Source organism: Dama dama, chromosome 9 (genome assembly GCF_033118175.1).
Source record: "Dama dama isolate Ldn47 chromosome 9, ASM3311817v1, whole genome shotgun sequence".
NCBI classification, from domain to species: domain Eukaryota; kingdom Metazoa; phylum Chordata; class Mammalia; order Artiodactyla; family Cervidae; genus Dama; species Dama dama.
Genome location: NC_083689.1, coordinates 10,392,278 through 10,420,025, shown reverse-complemented (window position 1 = coordinate 10,420,025; position 27,748 = coordinate 10,392,278). Strand labels below are relative to the sequence as shown.

Genomic DNA, 27,748 nt, shown 5'->3' with positions numbered 1-27,748 from the left:
CAAGTGTCCACACAGATTTTGGGGACTGGAGGAGGCTGGTTCTGCTACCAGCCAGGGTTCCTGGCCTCCTTTGACACGTATTTTAAAAGTGTGCTCTAGCCAGCCAGGGGTGGCAGGGATCATCAGGAGGCAGCCAGGGCCATCTAGTGACCAGCTAGGAACAGAGAGACATCCTCTGGAACACTGGGGATTCCCCGGTGGCTCAGCGGTAGGGAATCCATCTGCAATGCAAGAGACGCAGGTTCAATCCCTGGGTTGGGAAGATCCCCTGGAGGAAGGCATGGAAACCCACTCCAGTATTCTAGCCTGGAGAAACCCATGGACAGAGGAGCCTGGTGGGCCACAGTCTGGAGGGTCACAGAGTCAGACATGACTGAAGCAACTGAGTATTCATGCGTGTACTGGAACATGGAGGGGCTCCAGAGAAATTTGGCTTGAGGACGGACAGGTCAGGGTGCTCTTCAACTATATCCCCAAAGCAGTCAGCGCAGAAAATGTGCCAGATGGGAGAGGCTGAGGTCAGAAAACAGGAGCCCAGAGCCTGCTGCTCGTCCTGAACTTTCTGGGAAGACAGCACCAGTGGGGGCCTCAGCAGCCAGTTCAGCCCCTGCTGCCAGGCTTTGCTCACCCCAAAGGTCCACTGGCAGTTCTGTGCCCTCGAGAACTTTGCTGGAGCCATTCAGGACCTGGGCTCTCTGCCGGGCACGAGCGGATCTCTGAGCAAGGACATCCTGGTGACAGCCCACGCTGTCTGTCTCTACTCTTCCTGCTTCTGTTCCTCTTCCCTGCTCCTGGGATGTTCCACTGACCTCCAGAGCCCAGCTTGGCCCTGCCAGGCGCCAAGGCTTCCATCACCCGGCGAGGACCTGGACTCAGGCTCTCTCCTCCTCCCTCACCCCATTCCTGGTCCCCCAGGGATGGCAGCTCAGCAGTTCCTGTCCCCGCCCCCACCTTCCACCAGCTGCAGAATCAGACCCACTTTCCCCACCTGTTTGGATTTTGCCTCAACATTGGACAACTCAGAAAACACTCCAACACCTGCTCTGGGCAAGAGCCATACCCACAGCTTACTCTTTGCTGTTGAGCATCTGTCCTGTGCTCTTTAGGGTATTGAGTAGCATTCTCTCCAGTCTTGGGGAGCCCACCAGATACCAGAAGCACCTCCAGTCCTGCCATGACATCCTTTGCCTCATGCCTTTCCCTTCCCTTAAAATAACATGCACCAGCACGGAGTCCAGGCCGCTGAGCTCTGGGCTGGAAGCTCACTGAACCCAGCTTGTTTCAGCCTCTCCTCTCCCTCACCCCCAACCCTCCAGCAGCAAGCACCTCCCTGCATACCTGTCCATGGCTTGGGCTCCCCTTTCTCCTCTGGGTCTTCACCTAGCTGCTTGCGGCCCTCCTCCCCTACCTGTCCTCTTCTCAGCTCTCAGGACTTGGTCCAGGGTCCCCTCTCCTGTAACACCTCCCGCGGCCCAGCCATGTGTTCTTTCTGCTGGATCCCCAGTACTCATCCTGATACCTGGCACAGAATATGAGTCCAGCACAGGTTTGGGAAGGGACCTTTAGGAAATAAATCTTTGCACAAATTTATCTTAAGTTAGGCAGTGAGAAGTAGTATCTGTCTGCCGGACAACAGGGAATAGAGTAGATCAGATGCCATGTTTCCTAGAAGAGATGAATGCCTCGGGTGTCTCTGCTGAGCAGCCCTACCTCTTTATTGCAAAAAGCATGACTGGAGCAAAGAAAAAAAACCAGGTGCCCACAGCTGCCAGGCTGGGAACAATTCCCAGACCAGCCCCGGCCCATGGGTGTGCACTGACTGCATCCGTATCTGTAGTCCAGAGGGATGGCAGTCACGTGGGAGTCAGCACCCCCTCCCGGGGCTGCCTGTCCCCCGCCACCTGCAGACGTCTTCCCTGATCACTCAATCCCGTTTCAGAAAGAGCTGTGTTTCGATGATGAGCTGGTGCTGCAGCAGCTGCGTTACACGGGCATGCTGGAGACCGTGCGGATCCGGAGGTCAGGCTACAGCGCCAAGTACACGTTCCAGGTAGGACGCATTCATGCACGCGTGTGGCTGTCTGGACACTGACCACCTCCAGGGAGAACACTTCTCTGGGGCCTGAGCCTGGCAGGTTACTTTCCACCAGAGTTTCTCCACCCTGATACTGATCCCTGAGTAGGGAAGATCCCCTGGAGAAGGAAATGGCAATCGACTCCAGTATTCTTGCCTGGGAAATCTCATGGACAGATGAGCCTGGCAGGCTGAAGTCCACGGGGGTCTACAAAAAAGTCGGACACGGCTAAGCAACTAACAATAATAACTGTTGGTATTTGTACCGGATTGTTCCTTCTCATCGTAGGCGGGGCTGGTGCCTAGTTGCTCACAGGCGGCGTGTTAAACCGAACAGGGAAGAGGGAGCCACACAAGCAGATCCCTGTGTAACTTGGCCCTTTATTGAGCATTTTCTATAACAGGCACTTGTTTTTCTTTCTCCAATCTTTATTTTTTTCTTAATATATATGTTTTATTGAAGTACAGTTGATTTACAGTGTTTCAGGTACACAGCAAGGTGATTCAGTTATACGTATACACATGTATTATTTTTCAAATTATTTTCCATTACAGGTTATTACAAGATATGGGCTTGTCTCTGTGCTTATAATAGACACTTTTATACCCAGCTCTTTTATTCTGCCAACCAGCCGCAAGGGGGCCCTGGTTCCTATTTTCTCAGTATGGAAACTGAGACCCAAGGAAATGATGACTTCAGGGCTTTCTAGAAACACAGAGACTCACTAGTAACCCCAAATTTGTGAAGACCAAATTTCAACAGATTCTCCACTATGTCACCATTGACAGTTGGGGCTGGGTCATGGCTCTGCGGCGAGGGCCACCCTGTGCACCATTGTGTATTGAGTAGCATCCCTGGCCTCCACCCACACGATGCCAGGAACACTATTCCCCTGAGTTCTGACAACCCAAGATGTCTCCATTTAACACCAGACATCCCCAGGGGGTAGCATAGCCCAGGTGGAGAAGCCTTGGCTTATGTGGGGAGCTGGCAGCAGCCGTGCAGTGCTTGAGTGAGCACTGGGCCTGAGCCGAGAGCTGGAAGCGCCTGATCCCCATTCCAGGGTTACCCGCATGGCCTCAGGTACGTGGCTGCATTGTGGCATGCCTCCCCTTCTCATCCACAGAGATGGGAATATCATCTTTCTGATCTGCATCAATAGGAAAGGCACATTACCAGAAAGGGAGAAAATGCTGGTGTGTTTCACTCATGATTGGCTATTAAAAATTCAGCATAACTGTTCACTTAAAAAGGGCATACCAGGACTTCTTTGATGGTCCAGGGGTTAAGACTCCATGCTCCCAATGCAGGGGGCACAGGCTTGATCCCTGACTGGGGACATAGCATCTCGTGGCACAGCATGGCCAAAAAAAGGTCAGGGGGCATACCTTGGGAATTTTCCCAGAGGTCCAGTAGTTAGGATGCTGCTCTTCTACTGCAGGGGATGCAGATTCAACCCCTGGTCAGGAAACTCAGATCCCACATGCCATGCAGTGAAAAAAAGGCATACCTCCAGCCACGGTTCAGGCCTCTAATGAATCACAGACTGTGAGCCCCCCAAGGTCAGCTTCATCTTCTGGCTGTCCGCCAACAACGCCAGCAGCCAGCAGGTCCTCGTGATGGTCCCTCTCCCATCGACTGAAAGATCCAGTGCTCTGTGTCTGCGACAGTCTTTCTTAAGCTTCAGACTGTTTCAGAAAGTCCCAGACCTTAGTTTTGTCAACACTATTCACATCGATCCAAGTTTTGGCTTCGGAAATGACTTGACCAGGGAGTTGCTAGAGCCCTGCTCTTCCTGGTGGCAGAAACCCTCACATAGATTCTCCTTTCTTACCCAAAATCACCCAGGATTTCACGGAGCAGTTCCAGGTGCTTCTCCCTAAGAATGCCCAGCCCTGCAGGGAGGTCATCTCTGCCCTGCTGGAGAAGATGGACATAGACAAGAGGAGCTACCAGATCGGCAAGACCAAGGTCAGCAATCGCAGCCCTCGGAGGGCCCTTGTACCCATGTCTTCCACTCCACATGGGGTCCTCTCACAGCCCACGCCACTCCCTGGAAAATGAGGGCTCTGCTGAGGAAGTACATTTCTTGGGGTGCAGCACGTTATTTCTTCCTGGAAAGCAGAGGGACAGACCTAAGGTGTGGGGCTCAGGCATCAGTTTCTCAGTTTCTCATTTGTAGGCTAGGAGCCATCATACCATAGCACAGGGTGTCCAAGGGACTGGTCAGAAACCTTTGTAATGGCGCACAGCTCCCCAGCAAGTTAATCATGTAGAGTTACCACGTGACCCAACATTTCCTCTCCTAGATATAAACCCAAAAGAACTGAAAACATGTGCAAACGAATCCTAGTACGTGTACATTCCTAGCAGCACACTTCTAGTCACAACTGCCAAAGGGTAGAAATAGCCCCTGTGTCCATGAACAGATGATGGATAAATAAAACGTGGGCCACTCACATAGTGGAATCTTATTCAGCTCTGATACACACTTACGTGGATGAACCTTGAAAATGTTACGCTGAATGGAAGAAGCCAGGTACCAAAGGTCCTATAGCGTATGATCCAGTTTATATGAAACGTCCAGAACAGGTAAATTGATAAAAACGGAAAGCTGGGGCTTCCCTGGTGGTCCAGTGGTTAAGACTCTGCACTTCCAATGCCAGGGATGCAGGTTCAATCCTGGTTCAGGGACTAAGATCCAACATGCTATGTGATGTGACCTCCCCCCACAAAATTTTAAAAATAAGACAAAGCAGATTAAGGGTTGCCAGGGCCTGAGGGAGGGGGATTAGGAAGTGACTACTAACAGATACAGAGTTTCCCTTGGGAGTGATGACATGTTTCATAGCCGGATAGAGGTGACAGCTACACGATATCATGAAAGTACTAAGTGCCACCAAATTATTCACTTTAAATGGTTCATTTTATGTTATGGGAATTCTATCTCAATGTGTATTTTTTTTTTTAAAGCTCCTCTTGGTCAGGTCAGTAGTCAGTACACCAGCTCGGCCTCGCTCACTACCAAGTGGGCTGAGCAGACCTGAGTGCAGGGGTGCTGGAGGCCTCGCTGACCCGTCCCGTGCCCGCCCCCAGGTCTTCCTGAAGGAGACCGAGCGGCAGGCCCTGCAGGAGACACTGCACCGAGAGGTCGTGCGGAAGATCCTGCTGCTGCAGAGCTGGTTCCGGATGGTGCTGGAGCGCAGGCACTTCCTGCAGACGCGGCGGGCGGCCATCATCATCCAGGTGCCCCGGGGGGGCCCGCGGGGCGGGGCGCGAGGGTGGCCAGGGTCACGCGCACCCAGCCCCTGAACACCCCCTCCACTCTCAGGCCTGCTGGAGGTCCTACCGCGTCCGCCGGGCACTGGAGAGGACTCAGGCGGCCGTGTTCCTCCAGGCCGCGTGGAGGGGCTACCGGCAGCGGGCAGCCTACCGGCGCCAGAGACAGAGCATCATCCGCCTCCAGAGCCTCTGCCGGGGGCACCTACAGCGCAAGAGGTGAGCAGAATGGGACCGAGCACCCCCCACCCAACCCCCCAGAACATTCCACCCACTCAACACTCAAGTGCTACCTGAGATAGCACCTGGCCGGCAGAGCTGTCAGGATGTCCCTGTCTGGATGCAGGGAGGCCGAGGAGGGGCTGGCAGGCGTCTAGCCAGTCTAGACACACTGGGCCCCAGAGAGACACTCCAGGGCTGGTAGGTGGCACCTGTGGCAACCCCAGGTCACCATTGGTGGCACTCAGTCTCTGCCAGAGGACCCCCCGCCCCCCTCCCACTGCACCTGCCCACCCCCAGCCACTGAGCAGAACACCAGGACTCAGAGGGTTCAGGCCACCGGGACCAACCCTCAGGGGGCCTCCTTGTCCCCACTCACGGGGAGTCCACCCGGCCAGGGACCCCAGAGGAATTCAGGGAGTTCTGAACAGATCCCTCCTGCAACAAACCTAGTGAAGTTCCCCCTGACCCTGATGACTCAGACGGTAAAGAGTTCCTGCAGTGCAGGAGACCCAGGTTCGATCCCTGGGTCAGGAAGATACCCTGGAGAAAGAAATGACTACCCACTCCAGTATTCTTGCCTGGAGAATCCCACGGACAGAGGAGCCTGGCAGGCTACAGTCCATGGGGTACAGTCCATAAAGTCGGACCCGACTGAGCAACCAGCACTTCTCAGTTTTTCCACTGAACCCGTTAGGCAGCAGTGCCTATGACAACATGAGGCTATTCCCTGTCTCCCCCTTTGCTGGCTGAGGATGGGCCCACCTTTCCAGAAGCATCTCTGGGGGCCAGGGTCTCACCTCTTGGCAGAGGGGGAGCCTGGCCCCCCAACCCTGTACCTGCAGGTGGAACAGGGCTCCCCAATACCCTGGGTGGGTTTGCTCCTGAACCCACCTCCTTTCCTCCCCTGCCCCACCAGCTTCAGCCAGATGGTGGAGGAGAAGCAGAAGGCTGAAGAGAAGGAGAGGGAAGCCGAGCAAGCCGCGAAGGAGGAAACCGCCGAGGCCGAGCTGGCCCAGGCAGCTGGGCCAGAACCTGAGCAGGGCCTAGAACCCTCCACGGAGGGTGAGCCTTTGGACCTGGAGCCCGAGGTGTGGCCCAGCGATGGGGCTCCCCCAGCCGAGAGCTGCCAACCTGAGAAGGAGGTCCCGAGCGTGGAGAAGGCACCCCCAACCCAGAAACACACAGCTGACGGTCGCGAGAAAGTGCCCCGCAGCCGGGAGAAGCGTGAGTCACGGCGACAGCGGGGGCTGGAGCACGTGAAGCTCCAGAACAAGCACATCCAGTCCTGCAAGGACGAGCTCGCCCTCAGAGAACCTTCTGGAAAGGCGGTCCCAGGGTCAGAGGAGAGCCTCCCAGAAGACGGAAAGGAGGGCAGGGAAGATGAAAGCCCTTCGGATGCCAGGACTGAGATGGAGATGGCGGCCCCCAAGAAGCAGCCTCAGGTGCCTCCACAGGCCACGCCAAGCAGCCCGGACTCGGGAGAAGCCCAGGCCGGGAGCCCCAGGCCCGGCCACGAGGAACGACCCACCAGCCTGGCCCTGGACAGCAGGGTCGCCATGCCGGAACCCAGTGCCACCCCAGAGACCCCCAAGGACAAGAGCAAGCCAGGGATCAGCCCCAGGGCCCAGGAAAGGCCCAGCAGTCCTGGAGGCTCCACGCAGATTCAGCGGTACCGGGACCCTGACACTGAGCGGCTGGCCAACGCCGTGGAGATGTGGCGGGGCAAGAAGCTGATGACCGCGGGCAGCAGCTCCATGCTGAGTCAGTCTCTGGACCTCAGCGAGCGGCACCGGGCCGTGGGGACCACCCTCACGCCCACAGAGTAAGCCTGCACCCGCCTTTGTCCGAGCGAGGGCTGGGGCTGCCGGGGGAGGGGGGGTGGCTGCACAGCCGTGCCCAGCATCCTGCGTCTCAGAAACACGTGCGGTTCAGTGCCGAGAGCCGACACCGGGTGGGCAGCAGCCCCAGGGAAGCAGGGCACCCGAGGGAAGTTTGGGAAAGACGAAGCCCCTGCCCGAATGATCCCTACTCACACAGAAAGCCTGCAGCCTTGTGGGGGGCGGGCCTCGGGTTGAGGTTCCCCCCCTCCAGCCTGCCTGGACCTCAGTTTCCTCATCAACGGGTAGGGGTGATTGCGCACATACATGTAGAGGTTGAAGGAGGAGCTCTCGACACACCTGGACGCCTTCTTCTTGTTCATTTGCTAAGTTGTGGCCGATTCTTCACGGCCCCATGGACTGCACCTCACCAGGCTTCCCTGTCCTTCACCATCTCCCAGAGTTTGCTCAAACTCATGTCCATTGAGTCGGTGATGCCGTCCAGCCATCTCATCCTCTGTTGCCCCCTTCTCCTCCTGCCCTCAATCTTTCCCAGCATCAGGGTCTTTTTCAATGCTTTGGTTCTTCACGTCACATGGCCAAAGTATTGGAGCTTCAGTATCAGTCCTTCCAGTGAATATCCAAGGTTGATTTCCTTTAAGATTAACAGGTTTGATCTCCTTGCTGTCCAAGGGACTCTCAGGAGTCTTCTTGAACACCACAGTTAAAAGCATCCATTCTTCAGTGCCAGCGTTCTTTACGGTCCAACTTTCACGTCCATATGTGGCTCCTGGAAAAAACTGTAGACCCTGGACCCCTAGTAAGCTAAATATCAGTGACTCCAAGACCCAGCCCCTTGTCGCAGAGGCTAGCTTCTCCAAAGGAAAGAAGAGGTGGAGAAAGACAAACCTTCTGCTCGGACAGGCTTTCTTGGCCTCCATATGACAGGCCCCTGGGGCTGGCTCCATCTCTGTGGTGGGGGCCGTCCCGAACACTGTGAGGTACAGAGCAGCATCCCCGGTTTCCCCGCACCAGATGCAGGAGCACCACCCCTCCCCCAGTCCTGGCAACCCCAGATGTCTCCTGCTCACCCTTGTCAGTAAAAACCACATTTCTGTGATCTCACAGGGAGAGGCGCGTTTCCTTTTCCACGAGTGACGTCTCCAAGCTCCTCCTGTCCCCATCCCAGACCAAGACTCAGGTAAAGCTTCAGGCAGCGGTTCCTACCCCTGAGGGTCCGAGCCCACTTCCATTTCAGCTGCCCCGGTACCACCAGAAGCGAACGGTGGATAGAAGGCGCGGCGGCACGGGGAGAATCCCTGCTTTCCCTCTAGCAAGGCCACCTGCCTCTGCTCACCTGACCCCACTCCCCTACAGCCTTCTGCCGAAACAGATGGGGAGCCCATCACAAAGAAGCTGGCCATCCAGAAGAAGAAGTCGGCCGACGCAGCCTCAGGAACAGACGCCAGCCTATCCCCAGGCTCTGCCGATTCTAAGTAGGTGTAGGGTTTGGGGGTGGGCTTGGGTACACCCGGGGTGTCCAGGGCCTTCAGTCCCAGAGCAGTCTAATCTCCTAAGCCAATCCCACTCTTGCTGCTGCTGCTTTTTTTGGCCACTCGGTGTGCGGGCTCCTAGTGCGCTGACCAGGGATAATCTCTGACCCCTCAGCAATGAAGGTGCCGAGTCCTCACCACTGGGCCACCAGGGGATTCCCATAAGCCAGTTGCACTTAGGAAGCGCAGTTGGCCTGGAGAAGGAAGTGGCAACCCACTCCAGTATTCTTGCCTGGAAAAGGCCATGGACAGAGGAGCCTGGCGGGCTTCAGCCCATGGGGTTACATGACTGAGCATGTGTGCACGAGGTGGAGGGAGATGGGTTGGTAGCAATAAACTGGTAGAACTGAAAAAAAAGAAAAGGAAGCGCAGTTGGGGGGCATTTGCTTAGCATTTCCATAAGGAGAGACCACATGGGGCACAGATTGTTGCAGCATCAGGGTGAAATGATTCCCGTTGAAGCCTGGAGCCAGTGTGGGTCACCTCCGCTGAGGCCACAGGCAATGTCCCTTTGGCCATTTGTGGAATCATTACCGGGCTTCCCAGGTTGCACCAGTGGTAAAGAACCCACCTGCTAGTTCAGGAGACATAAGAGACTCAGGCTCAGTCCCTGGGTTGGGAAGATCCCGTGGAGGAGGGCATGGCAACCCACTCCAATATTCTTGCCTCGAGAATCCCAGGGGCAGAGGAACCTGGTGGGCTACAGTCCATAGAGTCGCAGAGTGGGACACGACCAAAGCGATTCAGCACACACAAACGGAATCATTACCAGCTCCCAGCACCCCGATCCCCACGTCAGGTCCAGGTCTTTGAATCGCAAAGTCTGGGTCACAGCTTTATCCCCAAAAAGTCCCTGCCACGGAGATGTAGCTGGTTCAGAGAGCAGAGGGGTGGGGCTCTGGGACAGGGGAGCCTTGATCCAAACACCGAATGGAAGCCTGAGGATAGCGAGGAGTAGACTGCAGCGGGAAGAGAGAGCCCCCCCACTTTGGGGAGACCCCCACCGCCAAAACAAAGTGCCGCAAACAGGGCAGCTTCAGACAATAGGAATTTACTCTCTCGTGTTTCTGCAGGCCGGAAGTGTGAAATCAGGGTGTGCGCAGGGCCGTGTGTCCCTCCAGAGAATCTCAAAGAGGGACCCCTCCTTGCCTCTTCCAGATTCTGGGGGCTGCAGGCAGTCCTTGGCTTGTGGCTGCACCCCCTCCCCCACTCTCAGCCTCCATCTTCACGTGACATTCTTCGCCTCTCCCCTGTTTCTTCTCTTTTCTGGCTATGCTGGGTCTTGGTTGCTATGTGCAGGCTCAGTAGTTAGAGTGCATGGGCTTGGTTTTCATGAGGCATGTGGAATCTTAGTTCCCCAGCCAGGGATCAAACCTGCGTCCCCTGCATTGGAAGGCAGATTCTTTACCACTGAGCCACCAGGGAAGTCCCTTTCTGTCTCTTATGAAGACAACTTGTCACTGGCTTCAGAGCCCATATGGGTAATCCAGAATGACTCAGAATCTTAAGATCCTTTGTTCAGTGTCTTAGTCCACGCAGGCCGCTGTAACAAAACACCACAGACTGAGCTGGAGGCTGGAAGTCCAAGATCAAGGTGCCAGCAGATTTGGTATCTGGTTCATAGAGGCCTTCTCACAGCATCCTCACATGGAGGAAGTGGCAAGGGAGCTCTCTGGGGTCTCTTAAAAGGGCACTAATCCCATTCATGAGGGCCCCACCCTTGTGACCTAATTACCTCCCAAACTATCACACCATCTCTAACACCATCACACTGGGAGTTAGGCTTCAGTATACAGATTGGAGAAGGAAATGGCAACCTACTCCAGTATTCTTGCCTGGAGAATCCTATGGATGGAGGAGCCTGGTAGGCTACAGTCCACGGGGTTGCATAGAGTCAGACATGACTGAGTGACTTCACTTTCATTTTCATACAGATTTAGGAGGACACATTCAGTCCATAGCATTTAGTCATATCCATAAAGACCCTTTTCCCAGATGAGGTCATGCTCATAGGCCCTGAGGGTTAGCACATGAACAAATCTTTGGCGGGTGGTCATCATTCACCCCATCACATATCCAGTATCCATAGTATATGATTTTGGGTTTATTCTTTGAGTCCCCCCCAGTAAAACCCTTGTGCCCATAGAATTATCTTGGGGGAGGGAGGAGAGGGGTGTGGTTTTTTTCTCTCTCTTTTGCTGTGCAGGCTCTTTGCTGTGGCACATGACCTTCCCTAGTTGTGGCTTAAGGGCTCCAGAGCATGAGGGCTCAGTAGCTGCAGCAAGTGGACTCAGCTGCCCTGAGGCACGCAGGATCTTGGTTCCCCACCCAGGGATAGAACCCACATCCCCTGCACCTAAAGGCAGATTCTTAACCACCAGCCCACCAGGGAAGTCCCCAGTTTTCTTTACATATGAAAATAGGGTGACCCTGTGACATCTGCTCACTATCTCAGTCTTCCACCCAACTTCCCTGTCAGTTCACACAAACCAACCTTATTTTTATTAATTTTTTTTCCAACCTTATTTTTAATGGGATTACCTGCCAGTGGTAGCCAGTGAAAGGGCTATTTCTCATTAACAGCAGGTTGACCCTTCCTCTGGCCTCAAATCTGCCTTCACTTCCTGAGACTTAAGCAGAGCCCCCTGTTTTCTCCTATAGATCCACGTTTAAGAGACTTTTCCTTCACAAGAACAAGGATAAGAAATTCAGCCCAGAGGGTGGAGAAGAGACAGAGAGCGCTATACCCGGGCAAGCCATCCTGGAAGCTGCCACCACGAAGAAGAATCTAGAAGGTTGGTCATTCCAGATTCAGAGATGGAGAGCAGAGCCCCTGGGTCCACTGAGGGTCGTCCCAGGTGGGGACCTGAGTCAGCTGTGGGCTGAGCCCTGGTGACACGGTTTCAGGGCTGGTCCCGATCCCCAGAGGCACTTTCTGGCCACAAAACCCAGTGTGCGGGGCGCGGGGCCCTAGTTCCCCATGCTGGTGACCACATCCCCGAGGCCGACCCACGTCCTCCTCAGAAACCCACCACGCTTACCAGCCTCTCCTGCCCCCTTCCCCACCCCTCCAGTCCCCTCCAGCCACCAGCACCGTCATGCCACAGGTGAGAAGCACCCCAAGGAGCCGGGAGGCAAAGGGAAAAAGAACCGAAACCTCAAGATTGGCAAAATCACGGTGTCGGAGAAGTGGCGAGAGTCCGTGTTCCGCAAGATCACCAACGCCAATGAGCTCAAGTACCTGGATGAATTCCTGCTCAACAAGGTGGGCAGTCGGGGCCCTGGGCCAGGAACGCTGGGGGCAGGGGTCCCACGCAGAGTGGCTCCAGACCTCCCTGGGGGGCCATTGCCACTTGGTAGTTTTCTGAACCGTCACACCAAAGCTCTTACCATGTGGGAACAGAAAGGCCAGGTCCATGGTTCCAACACACAGAAGGGTCTGGAAATCACATGCTTCTGTCTGTGTTTGGCATCTGCTGGTTTTCTGCAAAACCCAGCTAGGATTCCCGTGAGATCACCTGTAGCCTGCAGTCATCCTGTTCTGTGCCCATACTGACATGCCGGCAAATGTGTGTCTTATTACAAGGACTGCACAGAATGAAGCATCTGATTCTGGGACGCAGCCCCACCCTTCACCCACTGAAATCGTCCAGAGTACACAGGCGTGTGCACACGTGGGTTGCGCGCCCGGCAGATGCATTTTATTCTGCAGCTCCTGCCCAGGAAGTTTGAGATCTGCCGATTGAAGACACTTGGTGTGCTGTCTCACAGCGCCCCTTGGGGGCAGTTTCCTGCTTTCTCCACGTGAGGAAGCACTGGTGTCCCGAATAACCTTCTAAGCAGAATACCAGACATACACCGAGTGCCGCCAGGCTGTTGCTAGGTCCTGTGGCCCCTCCTCGCCTTACCACGCAGCGGCAGTTGCTTGTGAACAAATTACTTTATTTAGAACACTTTTGGGGACTTCCCTGGTGGTCCACCATTAAGACACAGAGCTCCCAGTGCAGGGGGCCCAGGTCCGATCCCTGCTCAGGGAGCCAGATCCCACAAACCACAGTGAAACCCAGCTTGTATGCCTGCTCGGTCGTGTCCGACTCTGCGACCCCATGGACAGTAGCCCACCAACCTCTGTCAATGGAATTTTCCAGGCAAGAGTAGGCAGGCATTTCCTTCTCCCAGGGATCTTCCCGACTCAGGGATTCAAGCCAGTTCTCTTACATCTCCTAAATTGCAGGTGGATTCTTTACCACTGAGCCACCTAGGAAGCCCCCAGGGTCCAGCTCAGGCAAATTAATTAATTAAAAAATTTTTTTACAAGATGCATTCAGTGCAAGGTGATGATTGAGCACTTATTGTGTGTACTAGAGGGGCTTCCGAGGTGGAAAAGTGGTAAAGAGCCCACCTGCCAATGCAGGAGGTATAAGAGATGAGGGTTGGATCCTTGAGTCAGGAAGATCCCCTGGAAGAGGGCATGGCAACCCACTCCAGTATTCTTGCCTGGAGAATCCCATGGACAGAGGAGCCTGATGGGCTACAGTCCATGGGGTCACAACTGACTTGACTTAGTACACATGTGTGCAGTGAAGGTAAAGAAATCGGGTGTGTTCACACCTCAGTCTCAGGCAGCCCCACAGCCAGCAGAGCAGCATTTGAGAGCTTCGGAGGAAGACATCAGGCTGACAGGAACAATAAAGGGTTAAGACAGCCTTCAAAGGGGGAGGCATCTCGAAACAATCGGGCTATGTGAGGCAGCCCCAGTCCTGGGGTGTGGCCAGGAGTAAGCGCCTGTGCTGGGCAGCAGGAAGGGCCCCGTTAAACCAGGGTTTCTCAGCCAGGGCTGAGTCTGCCCCTAGGGGACTCTTGGTAACATGTGCAGATGGTTTTGGTTCTCATGACTGGGGCGTGTTCCCAGCACCTAGTGGGGTGGGCCAAGGTGGGATTGCTGCTTGACACCCACAGTGAGTGATCCCAGAGAGACCAGCATTGGCAGGAGGGCCCGAATGGTTCCCAGGGGAGCCAGGGAAGGACCTGGGACAGGGCAGAGCGGTGACCACCCAGATGCCTGGCTCCAGGCAACGCAGGATCAGCGGGTCTCTCCTTCCCTCTCCAGGTGAATGACCTGCGTTCCCAGAAGACTCCCATTGAAAGCTTATTCATCGAAGCCACCGAGAAGTTCCGAAGCAATCTCAAGACCATGTACTCCGTCCCGGTATGTGGAACCCCAGCCCCGGGGAGGGGCCCCAAGGCAACCCCCACCCCCTCCCCAGCCTGGGCACTGCCGTCTGTCTGTCCTACGGGAGGGTCACACCCTGCATTCCCACAGAACGGGAACATCCACGTGGGCTACACGGACCTCATGGAGAACTACCAGATCGTCGTGAGCAATCTGGCAGCCGAGCGCGGCGAGAAGGACACCAACCTGGTCCTCAACCTCTTCCAGTCACTGCTGGACGAGTTCACCCGCGGGTACACCAAGAACGACTTCGAGCCTCCCAAGGTGGGTGCGGCCGCTCTGGGTTCGGGAGGGCCCCTGTGCTCGGCACGTCGCTTTGGGGAGGGGTATCCCCAGGGGGCCCCGCGCAGACCTGGCCTTTCTGCTCTCTCACAGCAGAGCAAAGCTCAGAAGAAAAAGCGGAAGCAGGAACGCGCTGTGAGTATGTGTGTTCTCGTGTGCGCGCACGCTCAGGGAAGCATGTGTTTTCCCACCCAGCCCTAAGGGACCCCCATCCTGAGATGCCGCGGGAGGCGTCCCCCCGGGGGTCCCCCTGCCCGCTCAGCCCCCTCCCCTGCCACCCAGGTGCTGCAGCACAACGGGCACGTGTTCGTCAGCTACCAAGTGAGCATCCCCCAGTCCTGTGAGCAGTGCCTCTCCTACATCTGGCTAATGGACAAGGCCTTGCTCTGCAGCGGTGAGTGCGCCTCCCCGACCCCCGCCCCCTGACCCACCCCCAGGTCCCCCCGGACGCCCAACCCACACCCTCTGACCCCCGCCCCGACTGCATCCCCAGCCCCTCACTGGGCACCTGGGCCTTCACCCCAGCTACAGGACCAGTCTTTTCAGAACACTGCCCCTGGACTTCCTGGTGGCCCAGTGGTTAAGACTCCACCTTTCCAACACAGGGGGCACAGGTTTGATCCCTGGTCAGGGAACTTCCACTTCCACATACCACAGGATATGGCTGAAAATAAATACATAGAAAAAAAGAACAGTGCCCCTCACCACGGGGCAGTGAGGCCCACCTCACCCACTCCTACCCCACCACTACTGTCGTGCTGGGCCAGAGGCCGGTCCTCAGCTGACCCCAAGGCCTCCCCCAACTCCACAGCCAAGTCCCCCTGGCCCCTATCTGTTCTTGTTGCCCTCACTGCCAGCCCCTCCTCATGTGCCAGGCAAGGCCAGTCAGTCCCCAAGGGACCGAGAGACAAGCGCAGCCCAGAATGACCCAGGTGGCCCCCAGTCGGGCAGCCAGGGGCTGACCAAGCCTGGGTGGGAACCCACTCGTCCCCTGGAAGCCCAGGCCAGGTCAGACAGGCCTCTAGCACGTCTGCTTTCCTGCCAGAACCAGTCAGGGCTGGCTTTCCTTCCAGGCCAGGGTAATTTCCTCTCCCCTTGGCCCGTATGAGGAGCTGCTTGCCACCTCACATCCATAGTAAATGCCGAGGTGGTTGTCACTGTCCTGAGACACCGGGACAGGCAGCCGCAGGACCCCGAGTCCCTGAGGCACTGCTGGTGACCACCCCTCTCCCGCCACCCCCGCCATGACCTAGTGTGCAAGACCACCTGCCACAAGAAGTGTGTGCACAAGATCCAGACCTGCTCCTTCAAGTGCGGGAGGAAGGTGAGCCCGCCAAGGCCGGGGACTTGGCAGAACACCCGAGGGAGGCCGTCCTGAGAGATGTGGAGGAAAGGGTGTGCCGGGTGCAAGGCCAAGGCTGGTCACCAGACCGGAGCGCAGAGCTGGTGGGGGGGGTGGTCCTGCAGCAGAGCACACCCTGGTCCTGTCAGCCCCCGGGGCCCCCCCAAAGCTGGGGTCGGGCTTGTGTGTGCATCTCAGACCCCGGCCCCACTCTCCCCGCCACCAGTGGGAGGGAGACCCCTACCCTGCCCCAGGGGAGGTGGGGTCCTCGGTACTGGGCCGCGGCACTTCACTTAGAGACCTCTTGCCAGTGGCCTTTGAGGGACCCCCACCGCCCAGCACCTCTGGCAGGTCTGCAAGGGAGAATGAGGGGCAGAGAGGGACGGAGGCCACAGAGGAGGCCCAGGGGATGACAAGGAAGGCAACCAGCCCAGGCCTGACCCATCCCCACTCCCCATCACAGATGGAACCAGGCGCGGAGTCGGGCCACTTTGGCGTGTGCGTGGACAGCCTGACCAGCGACAAGGTCTCAGTGCCCCTCGTGCTGGAGAAGCTTCTGGAACACGTGGAGATGCACGGCTTGTACACCGAGGGCCTCTACCGCAAGTCGGGTGCCGCCAACCGCACACGGGAGCTCCGGCAGGCACTGCAGACAGGCAGGTGCTGGGGGGGCGGGTGGGCTTTCCCGGTGGCTCCCACATTAAAGAACCCGCCTGCCGTGCAGGAGACCCGGGTTCAAGCCCTGGGTCAGGAAGATGCCCTGGAGAAGGAAATGACATGTATGCTCGCCTGGGAAACCCCATGGACAGAGGAGCCTGGTGGGCTACAGCCCACAGGGTTGCAAAGAGTCAGGCACGACTGAGCCACTGGGCACGCGTGTGGGCGGTGGGTGCTGGGGGAGGAAGTGGGTGTAGACGGGTAAGCGTCAAGGGCAGGAGGGCGCCACCTGGGGCTCCAGGCGCAGCCCGCCCACCTTCCTCACGCTCACCAGCCTGTGCGCCCACCCTGCAGACCCCATGGCAGTCAAACTGGAGAACTTCCCTATCCACGCCATCACCGGGGTGCTCAAGCAGTGGCTGCGGGAGCTGCCCGAGCCCCTCATGACCTTCGCCCAGTATGGCGACTTCCTCCGTGCCGTCGGTGAGTCCCCGCCACTGTGGCAAGGGCGGGCAGTTGGTCAAGGGCAGGGGTCAGGCTTGAGCCTCTGCTATGGCCAGTCAGGGAGGAGGGACCCTCAGCTCCCCAGCTGAGAAAACAAGGCCTTGGCCGGGCCCAGGACCGCGCTGTGGCCCTGCCTCCTTGCCACACACACTGCCCTGGGCTCTACACGGCGGGAGGTTCCAGGCGCCCTGGGGCCGATCGGGTGGGGGCCGCGGGCCACTGACACCCGGGACCCTCCTAGAGCTCCCAGAGAAGCAGGAGCAGCTGGCTGCCATCTACGCCGTCCTGGAGCACCTGCCAGAAGCCAACCACAACTCCCTGGAGCGGCTCATCTTCCACTTGGTCAAGCAAGTGCCCGAGCCCTAAGTGCCCACTCTCTGGGGGGTGGGGTCCCGGTGAGAGCCCCGCTGTAGCATTCTCTGGGCTGGCGTGTCCTGCTGGCTCCATGCCAAGGCATGAGCCTGTTTCGGGCGGTCCAGCTTTTTCGTGGACCTTTTTCTCCGCCCTGCAGAAGCCAACGTTTCTCACCTCCCACCTGTGGCGGCGCTTTCCCCACAGTGACCCCCGAGCCTCTGGAGGGTCTCCCCGCAGCCACCCCCTAACTGCCGCTTGCCACACAGGGTGGCCCTGCTCGAGGATGTGAACCGCATGTCACCCAGCGCACTGGCCATCATCTTCGCACCCTGCCTCCTGCGATGCCCCGACAACTCAGACCCCCTCATCAGCATGAAGGATGTCCTCAAAATCACCACGTGAGTGCCAGGACCGGCCAGTCCCCGCCCCCAACACACACCCAGAGCAACCCAGCCAGGGACCCCACAACTAAACAGGACAGCCCACTCCAGAATCCTAGGATGGCCTAGCCTTGGTAGCATGTAAATGTGCTCGCAGAGAAAAACCCAGAAGAACATACCCCAGGGGACTTCGCACTCACAATTGCAGGGGGCCGGGGTTCTATCCCTGGTCAGAGAACTACGATCCCATGTACTGCACCTAAGACACAGTGCAACCACACACACACACACACACCCAGGAGGACTTCCCTGATGGATCAATGGATAAAGAATCCACCTGCAATGCAGGAGACACAGGTTCAGTCCCTGGGTCGGGAAGGTCCCCTGGAAAAGGAAATGGCAACCCACTCCAGTGTTCTTGCCTGGGAAGTCCCATGGACGGAGGAACCAGGCGGGCTACAGTCCATGGGGTCGCAAAGGGTCGGACACGACTTAGCAGCCAAACCACTGCCACCACCCCAGGAGGTGTCCTGAGCACTGGGGTCCTGCATGGACTCCATTTGGTCTCTCTACCCTTCCTTCTTTTCTTCTGAAGTCATGGAGAAAGTCATGACTTTCTACAGTCACACTAAACCCAAACTCCTGACAAAGTCCAGATGTGCGCTGGCTGCTGTGATCGGCGAACAGGGCTCTTATGACAGACAAGGGACAAGAAGCAGCCGGGCCTTGTGGGGGCATCCTGAGGCTGACACACGTCCAGACCCAGGAGGAGACCTGGCAGCATCTCCCCTCTAGCAGCAAGAGCATCACTCCTGAGTTCTTTCGAGGGTGAAAACCCAAAAACAGGGGAGAAATCCCTCATCCCCAGTCCAGGGTGAGAGACAGGTGGTGAACCCCACATTCCCAGCCTCTGGGAGCAGTGGGAACCAGCAGCAAAAAGGAACAGTTGTCTTAAGGTTCCTTCTTCCCACCAAATGGTCTTCAAAATTCTCAGAAAGTTCTTTAGAAGGATGGATTTCCCTGGCAGTCCAGTGGTTAAGACTCCAAGCTTCCAACACAAGGGGCTCAGGTTCGATCCCTGGTCAAGGAACTAGGATCTCACATGCTGCACAGAATGGCCAAAAAAATTAAAATGAATGAAAGATAAAGGACTCAAGGGCGTCAGCAGACATCCATCACTCAGAGGACACTGTTTAGGCGGTGAGTTGTAAAGTAAGAACTTGTCACCCAGGGTGGTGTCATGAGGCAGGCCTGAGGGCTATGCCTGACCGTGAGTTCCCCCAGGCATAAACAGCAGCTGGCAGGCAGAGAGGAGAGCCCACTGAGGCCCAACACTACGTGGGCAGCCATGCGGCATTGACAGATTTTCCTCCAGCCTGTTCCAGCACATTCCTTGGTACTTGTTTTTTTTTAATCTGTGATCATGACAACAGGAGGCCTGAGTCATGACTGCCTCTCCATCCAAACTAAGTCCATCCCATCCCACCATGCCCTCCCTGCCCTGGTATTGACCATTCCACTGACCGGCAACCATTGCAGGCTGGCCCTGACCACTGAGCAGATGTGTCTTGGGTCACGACTGACTTCTAGAGCCCTTGGGGCCAGCTGCCTACAGCCCATGGGGTAAACGGCCCAGCCTCCAGGGTACTCTACCTCCTCCTTCAAAGGAGGCGGCGTGTTAAGACCGGGATTCAGGCTCAGAGAGGTGGGGTGAGCTGCAGGAGATCACACAGTGAGTGAACCAGGCCCACGATGGGCGCCACAGCCTTGCCTGTGGCCCTGCCTGCTCTCTAGGTCTATATCTCAGCCGCCACGCCCCTGTCCTGGGCCAGCATCTCCCTAGATGTGGGGCCCTCACGTTGGCCATCCCTGGCCCCCATCCCAGGCGGTAGCTGAGTAGCCTTCTCCACAGGTGCGTGGAGATGCTGATCAAAGAACAGATGAGGAAGTACAAAGTGAAGATGGAGGAGATCAACCAGCTGGAGGCTGCTGAGAGCATGGCCTTCCGAAGGCTTTCTCTGCTGCGCCAGAATGCTGTGAGCTATACTGGGCAGGGCTTTGGTGGGGCGGAGCTGGTAGGGGCGGGGTTTGGGCGGTGGGCGGGGTCTCACCTGTCGGCCCAGCGCACACTTCCAGCACACTTCCTTGGCCACAATCAGCCTGACCTGGGGCCTCGTGGCAGCATGGTTAGGGGCCGATTCCTCACCTTGGCCAAAAGACCCCTGTCCTAGCCCAGTCTCAAGGTCGGCTGTTCCTCTCAGCAGTGGGGGAGAAACCTGTCACCTACTTGGGAGGGCTCTTGGTCATTCTCCAGCCACAACCCTGGCTGACTGAGGCCCCGCCCACAGGGAAACACCCACAGCAGAAGAGGCTTGGGGTGGGGGGTGGATAGGGGGATAAGGGGCCAGTCGCAGGCTCCTGTGGGAGGACCCTGTCCTCGTCCCCACGGTCAGACATGGCTGTATGCCATGTAGCACTTAAGCCCTGGTCGTGGCCCTGTGTGGTCACCCTCTCTTCATCTCTCCCCCAGCCATGGCCTCTCAAACTGGGGTTTTCGTCTCCCTATGAGGGGGTCCTGGTATGTACACCTACGGTCCGTCCTCCTCACACGTCTCCTGGTGCGGTGCATGCTGGGGTTCCTTTCGGCCCCTAGGGTCCTCGTAGAATAGGCTGAGCATGTGCTAACCTCCGGAAGTGCATGCTGGGGGAACCTCGTTGCCTGCTGATCACCTGTGCTGAAGACAACTAATCAGCCAAGTACTGGCCACTGGGTCCCCGCATGATCCCCAGAGAAGCCTCGCTAAGCCTAGACTTCCATGTCAGAACTAATCTCCCCCGGAACTACTCATACCACCCTCTCCCCATCTGCAAGCACTGATCTCCCACCCACCCAGAGGGGCTGGCCATATATGCTGCATCTCTTTGCAGATTAAGAACCCCAAGACCCGGGGGAGCAGCAGCGGTGGTCCAGAGGAGCTGGGGGTGCTGCAGGAGGAGGAAGCAGCCGGCGGCGATGAGGATCGGGAGAAGGAGATCCTAATCGAGCGGATCCAGTCCATCAAAGAGGAGAAGCAAGTGTCTCTCTGATCCCTCACCACCCTCAGCTGCCCTGTCTGGTCTCCATCCACTGGCCCCTCCACTAGAGAGGTCTGGCTGTTAGGAGGTTGATGGGCTAGACTTAGCCCTGTGGTCCAGGGTCCATCTCATGGGGCACTGCTGTCCTATAACACAGCTTAGGACTGTTTAAACCCCCCACTTGGCCATCATGGTCCACAGGGAGAGAAGAGGCCACAGGGATGATGCCTGAACCAAAGTTGGCCTCAGCTAGGGTGATCCACCCATTTATTGTCCTGTCAGGGTGGAAGTATGAACAGAGATGCACTTGGCAAATTACGCCAAGAGGTTGGGTGTAGTCCAGGCCACCTGGGCATCCTGTTCTTAGGAATAGGCTGGGGCACTCCAGACAGAAGAAACAGCATGTGCTAAGGTCCTGAGACAGAAACTCCTCACTAGCTGAGTCACAGATGCCTGGTTTCCCTCCAGTCTGACCCTTTGCTCACATGAACTTCACTGAGCCAGGGGCATCTGGGGTGAGATGTGCTTTGGGAGTTGGGTTGGGAATGCTAGGGGGCAGAGAGTCCCATCTAGGAGCAGAATAACCTACTCTGTCCGCTATTGGCCTGGCACTTTTCCACGGGGCAGTCCTTCACCATGGAGCAGCCTTAGACACTTGTGACCCCCTTCATCCCCAGGGAGGACATCACGTACCGGCTGCCAGAGCTGGACCCTCGGGGCTCCGACGAGGAGAACCTGGACTCAGAGACATCGGCTAGCACCGAGAGCCTGTTGGAAGAGCGGGCCGGGCGGGGGGCCTCGGAAGGTCAGTATTAAGGTAGCGTCTGCTTTTTTCCTTCCCGTGTCCACACCCAGCAGGCCCCCGGGCGAGGGTCCATCTGCCGGTCATGAAGCTGCAGTAACCCTGCCATCTGTCTCTCAAAAGGGCCCCCCGCGCCTGCTCTCCCCTGCCCCGGCGCGCCCACCCCGAGCCCCCTCCCTGAGGCGGCTGCCCCTCCTCGACGAAGGCCGTCGTCCTTCATGACGGTCAGAGTGAAGACCCCCCGGCGGACCCCGATCATGCCCACGGCCAACATCAAGCTTCCACCTGGCCTGCCTTCCTATCTCCCTGGCCGGGCGCCTGGTACCCAGGAAGCTGCCGCCACAGTGAGGCGCCGAGAGCCACCGGCCCGCCGCCCAGACCAGGTACACTCTGTGTATATCACACCAGGCACTCACCTGCCCACTCAGGGCCCTCAGGAGCCCCTGGACAAGGATGACCGGCTGCCTGGGGCCAAGCGGAGGTATTCGGACCCCCCAACCTACTGCCTGCCCTCTTCCTCGGGCCAGGCCAATGGCTGAGGGCCCTGAGCTGCCAGCATCCGCACGTCCAAGGACGGCCCAGTCCCCGAGCTGGGCACCGGAGCTCCAGAGCCAGCGTTCAGCGGTCTGAGAAGGATCCAGAGTGGAAAGCTCCTAGAGTAATGTGAGATGGGCACTGGCTCCAAGTGAGTTCAGGCGGGGAGAGGCCGGCTGAGGCCTGGCCGCCCTTGCTGAGCCCCCAGGTCACACGGAGGCGCCCGATCACAGCACCGAATCATAGCGGGCAGCCCGGCATCTCCCAACTCCCCTTTTGTATGTTTTCAAGGTCACTGTTTCTTTGTGCGTGGTTTACATAAGTTTAAACTGTAACAGCCTTAACAGAAGACCAAATTGTTTTTTTATATGTGTATGTACAAACTTTTATATTAACGCCCTGCATCTCCCTTATAACCTGGATGTGAGTCTTCAGAGCAAGCCCACACAGCCGCCAAGCTTCAGAGGCTCAGACCCACTTTGAGGGACAGCTGAGGGGGCTGAGGGCTAGGACTCTGCATGAGGGGTTTGGACACTTGTGGCCCCTGACTGCCCCGTACTGCAGCCCGGCTGGTGGCTATCTGGCCCATTCAAGGGAACAGTGGAGCCTTCTGTGGTGATCAAGACTGTTGGCTAGAGCCAGGACACAAGGTGGTAGGCGGCCTCCACTCCAGGCACCACAGACCTCACATTATTCCAGGGATACTCGAATGTGGCCATCACTCCTCGGTCTGTTGTGCCCCGGACAGAGAAGCCCACCTTGGCACTGCCCGCCCCATGTGGCAGAACAGGAGCCCACAACTCAGGACCGTTCACCGGTGGAGAGGGCAAGGCCTGGGGTTGTATGTCTCTGCAAATCTACAATGACAGTCTGGGCATCTGGCATCTATAGAGGGGGGGATTCCCCTCTTAGGCTCAGCCCACTCTCGCAACACCCAGACACACGGCGCCAGGTCTGGGACAAGAGACAGCCACAGGCCATGTGAAATAAAGAAAAAGTGCCTAAGAGGTGTCTGCGTGCAGTTCCTACTCAGACAGGCTCCAGGTTGGCGGGTGGGGGTCAGACGCAGCCTCAGCCAAAAATGGTGATGGTGCAGGGCAAGGATTGAGCCCCTTTGTCTGGGAGGACTTCCATCGTTCCTCCAGCCAACTCCTTTTGGAATTTCACACAAGCGAGGTGGGCTTATTTTTTGGCTGTGCCATGCAGCTTATAGGATCCTAGTTCCCTGACTAGGGATCAAACCCGCACCCCCTGCAGTGGAAGCTCGACCAGACCACCAGGGGAATCCCTGTAAGTGCTTTTTATTGATCCAGAAAGCTGAGGAAGCAGGCAGCTCATGGCAGAGCCACATTAAGTGAGGAGAGCCTGCTGTCCTGGGAGCTGCCTCCTGTCACACATAGCCTCTCCCCAGCAGGGGCTTAAATGTCAGCTGAAGGAGCCATCTGCCTTGGGTGGGAGGTGGGGAGTCAGTCCTGGTGGACCCACTAGAGCCTGAAGCAAGAGCGCCACCACCATTACCTGGGGGAAGCTGGAAGCTCCCAGGTTGCAACCAGATCAGCAGTTGTGGGAACTGGTTGGCAGATGGGGTATGTAGGAGTTAAAGACCATGACAAACCTGAGCTTAGGTGGCACATGCTGAAGAGGTGGCAGTCTAGTCCAAGGCCACGCAGCTGGGATGGGGCGGCCTGGGATTCAGACCCTGCCCTCTCTGGCTCATGCATGTGTGGATGTGTGCTCAGTCATGTCTGACTCTGCCACCCCATGGACTGTAGCCCACCAGGCTTCTCTGTCCATGGAATTTCCCAGGCAAGCATACTGGAGTGGGTTGCCGTTTCCTTCCCCAGGGGAATCTTCCTGACCCGGGGGTCGAACCCGCGTCTCCTGTGTCTCCTGCACTGACAGGTGGATTCTTTATCACTGAGCCACTTGAGAAGCCCTGTCTGGCTCTAGAGCCGCACCCCCGCCCGCCCCCATCAATAACCTTGGTTTGAGTTTGGACTCGTCCACGGTACTTATAGGGCACCAAGGCCACTGATGTGGCCTGAACACAGGTAACCTGAAGGATGGGGAGATAGTTGAGGGATGTGCGCCAGGCTTCAGCCCCTGTTAATGTTCCCATCCTCACTCGGAGGGCCCACAGAGGGAGACTCGAACGAGGTGCCTTGACTTCTTGAGAAGGCGGGTGGGGTTCTGCCCACGGGGTTCTGGGCGTTGAGGGTGACCCAGCCACACCTCATGCTCCCAGGTTTAGCTCATGTCACTGCCAGACTAACCGTTTCCCAAGAGCAGAAACAGGTCCAGAAAAAGTTAAGAAACACAAGGCTACGACGGGAGGTGGAGTCAGGGTCAGGGCTGGGACGGGAAATAATAGCCCCTAAGTCTTGGATTCCGAAGTCCCAGGTCAGGGCCTCTCCTCGTGAATTCAAAAGACTGCCTGGATGCAGAAGGGCTCAGAGTGGGAAAAACTCAGGAAGGAGTGGGGAGAGGGGTAGGAATTTTGAGGTGGGGGGAGTAATGAGCACTTCACGCTTTGCATATGGGTCTTCTGGCACCGAATGACTTGATCCTTTCAACCTTCCCGGAAGAGTCAAGATGCTCGCAAGAATTAGCGAGCGATTCATACCGGAGTAAATGCAGACGGGATGGTGTCTCGCATTGAAACAAGACATTTCTTCCGCCACCCTAAACAAGAATGGGACAGCAAACAAACAGGGCACTTCCGACCGGAAGGAGGCCACGGAAGGCACTTCCGCCATCTCTTAAGATGGCGCCGGCGGAAGGGGCGGAGTACCACTGGGTGGGGATGGCAGCGTCGAGGCTGGAGCTGAACTTGGTGCGGCTGCTGTGCCGCTGCGAGGCGATGGCAGCGGAGAAACGGGACCCGGACGAGTGGCGTCTAGAAAAGGTAGGGAATCCCGTGTTTCCTCGTAAACCCCGAATCCAGGAGAGTGGTACCCCCAGCTAGAGGCCACCGGACCCGACTCCCCCGCCCCGCCAGCCAGCCTGGCCACGCCCCTTCCGGTTGGTTCCGGCCACGTCCACCTGCTGCTCTCCCGCCTTCTCCCTGGGGCTCAGCTGGTACCTCCTCCTGATTCTTGGCTCCTCCTGTTTCAACCCCGCCCCCATCCTGGCCTCGCCCCTTGTTGGCTCTGATCTCTGTGAGCAGGATGTAGGGGTTGGGGGAGGACTGGGCTGACACCCCACTTTTTGTCCCCAGTATGTGGGAGCTCTCGAGGACATGCTGCAGGCCCTGAAAGCGCAGGCGAGGTGAGTGCAGGCGGCCACAGTGGTTCAAAATTGAGTCTCCTACTGGAGACAAGGTCTCCAGTTCCCGCTAAGAACCTCCCCTCAACTGGGCACAATAGGCTTTCCTTTTCCTCTTCTCCCCTTCCAGCAAACCGGCTTCCGAGGTGCTCAATGAATATTCTCGGAAGGTAGATTTTCTGAAAGGGATGCTGCAGGCAGAGAAACTGGTAAGCAGGGGCACCTCTGCCTGGTCAGCCTTCATGCTCACCTGGGGCCTGCCCCTCTGGTGACTGCTCTCTTCCTGCTTCTGCAGACCTCCTCCTCAGAGAAGGCACTAGCCAACCAGTTCCTGGCCCCTGGCCGAGTACCAACTACAGCCAGGGAACGGGTACCCGCTACGAAGACAGTGCACCTACAGTCACGGGCTCGGTACACCAGTGAGATGCGGAGTGAGCTGCTAGGCACGGTAGGGCTCCCTCCATAGTCCCCGGGAAGCTTTAGTTGAGGACAAGAATTTGTGCATGGAGGTGGCCAGAACAACAAATACTGTCCAGTGCAGGGACTAGGATACCCAACAGACAGGACCTGGACCATCAGACAAGGCTTCCCAACAGACAGGCATCGTGGCCAGAGCTTTTCTAGATGAATAAGAGTTTTGTTACAAGGCAAAAATGGCACATCTACACTTAAAAGCCCCAGAGTTGGCTCAGAGCAAGGTTTGGCCCCTGCCTCGCCACACATCAATGAGTTTTTTTCATCTGTGAAATAGGATGACAGATACCTCTATGAGCACTTTCTGTGGCTCTGAAAAATACCCTTCAAAATATGAACCCTTGTTTTCAGTTTATAGATGAGGAAACTGAGCCTCAGAGGTCTTGTCCAGGGTCCTGATTGAGGGTGGGGAGTTTCGGAAAGCAGAAAGGACAGGTCTGGGGGCATGGCATGGTTGGTGATTCTGTGCCTCTCCTTTTTTCCCACAGGACTCTAGTGAAGGTGAGACAGCATGAGCAGAACAGGACTCAAGGCCTGGGACAGACATGTGTCCTTAGTGCCCCACATCCCTCGTGCCTAACCTGGCTCCCACAGGGTGTTCACAGCCCAGGGAAACTGTGCCCAGGGGCCTTACCAAGTTATACTTGAAGGGGGTGCCAGGACAGAGGAAGGGGCCCCAGAGTTGGACACTCCCAGCCCAAGGGACTAAGGCTGGCTAGAGGGAAAGACCTGGGGCCTGGGGGAGCCCGGATGAGGAACACTTCCTAGCAGGGAATGCTTTGAAGCCTGACCTAGAGCCCACCTGCTATGCAGCAGACAGAATGGGAAATGGCGTTGTGAGTAACAGACACATCCCGGGCAATGGTCAGGAAACTGGAAAACAGCAAACCAATTCTTCCTTTTTGCCTGCTTGGCTTGTTTTGCTTTCAGAGCCCGAACTGGATGTGAGGAAGAGAACGTGAGTATCTTCAGCCCTTGGGGAGCATTAATTAAATTAAAAAAAAAAAAAAAAAACACCACTAAACAACAGCCACTTCTGAGGATGCTTTTTCTCAGAAGCCAAAGCGAAAAAGGAGAGACAGCCCCAAGCAGGGCAGTAGCTGGAACTGTAACCTCTAGGGCCCTTGAAAACATGTTGGTCTCTTCCCTCCTTCCCCCACCCCCTGATCTCATACCCACTGGTCTACCCATCTGTGGGGTCAGTGGGGCGTCAGGGCCCACACCAAGGGATGAGAAGCAGTCAGCAGCCGAGCTAGACCTCGTCCTGCAGCGACACCAGAACCTCCAGGAGAAGCTGGCAGAGGAGATGCTCGGCCTGGCCCGGAGCCTCAAGACCAACACACTGGCTGCCCAGAGTGTCATCAAGAAGGACAACCAGGTATGAGGACTCTGGGAACCCTAGAGCCTCTGGTTTGGGGCATCAAAGAATGCTTCCCAGAAGAAAGTCCCTATGGCTGGGGCTCAACTGGATGACTAGTAGGAGTTTGGCAGAAGTAAAAAATGGCATTCCCAGAAGAGGAAACCGCATTAGCAAGGGCCGAGAGGTATAGATTTACCCCAATACAGTAGGAAGAGGCGACACTTGGACCCAGTCCTGTTGACACTCTCCCTCCCTCACCCACAGACCCTGTCACACTCACTCAAGATGGCCGACCAGAACCTGGAAAAGCTGAAGACAGAATCCGAGCGGCTGGAGCAGCACACGCAGAAGTCCGTCAACTGGCTGCTCTGGGCCATGCTTATAGTCGTCTGCTTCATCTTCATCAGCATGATCCTCTTCATCCGTATCATGCCCAAACTCAAATAAAGACTTGGCCTGGCCTGTGTCACCTGTCTGCTCTCTGCCCTTCACCCAGCCCAGGGATGATGCCCTTTGGGGTTGGCAACATGATGGGAAGGCC

At 56.9% G+C, this 27,748-nt stretch overlaps 2 protein-coding genes across 11 annotated transcripts in view; both read left to right on the top strand.

The window, feature by feature from the left end:
• The window catches only part of MYO9B (myosin IXB), a 109,092-nt gene extending 85,978 nt beyond the window's left edge, over positions 1 to 23,114 (top strand). For 5 of the 10 annotated variants that reach the window (XM_061149922.1, XM_061149927.1, XM_061149924.1 and 2 more), the window contains 23 exons: positions 1,940 to 2,050; positions 3,924 to 4,046; positions 5,172 to 5,321; positions 5,407 to 5,573; positions 6,493 to 7,398; positions 8,522 to 8,594; positions 8,771 to 8,889; positions 11,608 to 11,741; positions 12,021 to 12,211; positions 14,057 to 14,155; positions 14,270 to 14,443; positions 14,555 to 14,596; positions 14,744 to 14,855; positions 15,715 to 15,785; positions 16,267 to 16,459; positions 16,815 to 16,943; positions 17,206 to 17,311; positions 17,585 to 17,716; positions 19,611 to 19,734; positions 20,229 to 20,276; positions 20,627 to 20,769; positions 21,451 to 21,578; positions 21,699 to 23,114. In XM_061149922.1, coding sequence (XP_061005905.1) covers positions 1,940 to 2,050; positions 3,924 to 4,046; positions 5,172 to 5,321; positions 5,407 to 5,573; positions 6,493 to 7,398; positions 8,522 to 8,594; positions 8,771 to 8,889; positions 11,608 to 11,741; positions 12,021 to 12,211; positions 14,057 to 14,155; positions 14,270 to 14,443; positions 14,555 to 14,596; positions 14,744 to 14,855; positions 15,715 to 15,785; positions 16,267 to 16,459; positions 16,815 to 16,943; positions 17,206 to 17,311; positions 17,585 to 17,716; positions 19,611 to 19,734; positions 20,229 to 20,276; positions 20,627 to 20,769; positions 21,451 to 21,578; positions 21,699 to 22,114 — 3,891 coding nt within the window. In that variant the 3' untranslated portion in view covers positions 22,115 to 23,114. Of the gene's footprint in view, positions 1 to 1,939; positions 2,051 to 3,923; positions 4,047 to 5,171; positions 5,322 to 5,406; positions 5,574 to 6,492; positions 7,399 to 8,521; positions 8,595 to 8,770; positions 8,890 to 11,607; positions 11,742 to 12,020; positions 12,212 to 14,056; positions 14,156 to 14,269; positions 14,444 to 14,554; positions 14,597 to 14,743; positions 14,856 to 15,714; positions 15,786 to 16,266; positions 16,460 to 16,814; positions 16,944 to 17,205; positions 17,312 to 17,584; positions 17,717 to 19,610; positions 19,735 to 20,228; positions 20,277 to 20,626; positions 20,770 to 21,450; positions 21,591 to 21,698 lie in introns of all 10 variants that reach the window. The other 5 variants (XM_061149928.1, XM_061149923.1, XM_061149931.1 and 2 more) reach the window with 4 other exon arrangements.
• A 1,743-nt stretch (positions 23,115 to 24,857) lies between these two features.
• Positions 24,858 to 27,673, top strand: USE1 (unconventional SNARE in the ER 1). Its single transcript, XM_061149921.1, has 8 exons — positions 24,858 to 25,014; positions 25,327 to 25,376; positions 25,504 to 25,582; positions 25,669 to 25,821; positions 26,336 to 26,348; positions 26,778 to 26,805; positions 27,051 to 27,225; positions 27,472 to 27,673. Exons 1-8 carry the CDS (start codon positions 24,874 to 24,876, stop codon positions 27,652 to 27,654), a joined length of 822 nt encoding a protein of 273 aa, XP_061005904.1. The 5' UTR covers positions 24,858 to 24,873; the 3' UTR covers positions 27,655 to 27,673.
• Positions 27,674 to 27,748: the final 75 nt, after the last annotated feature.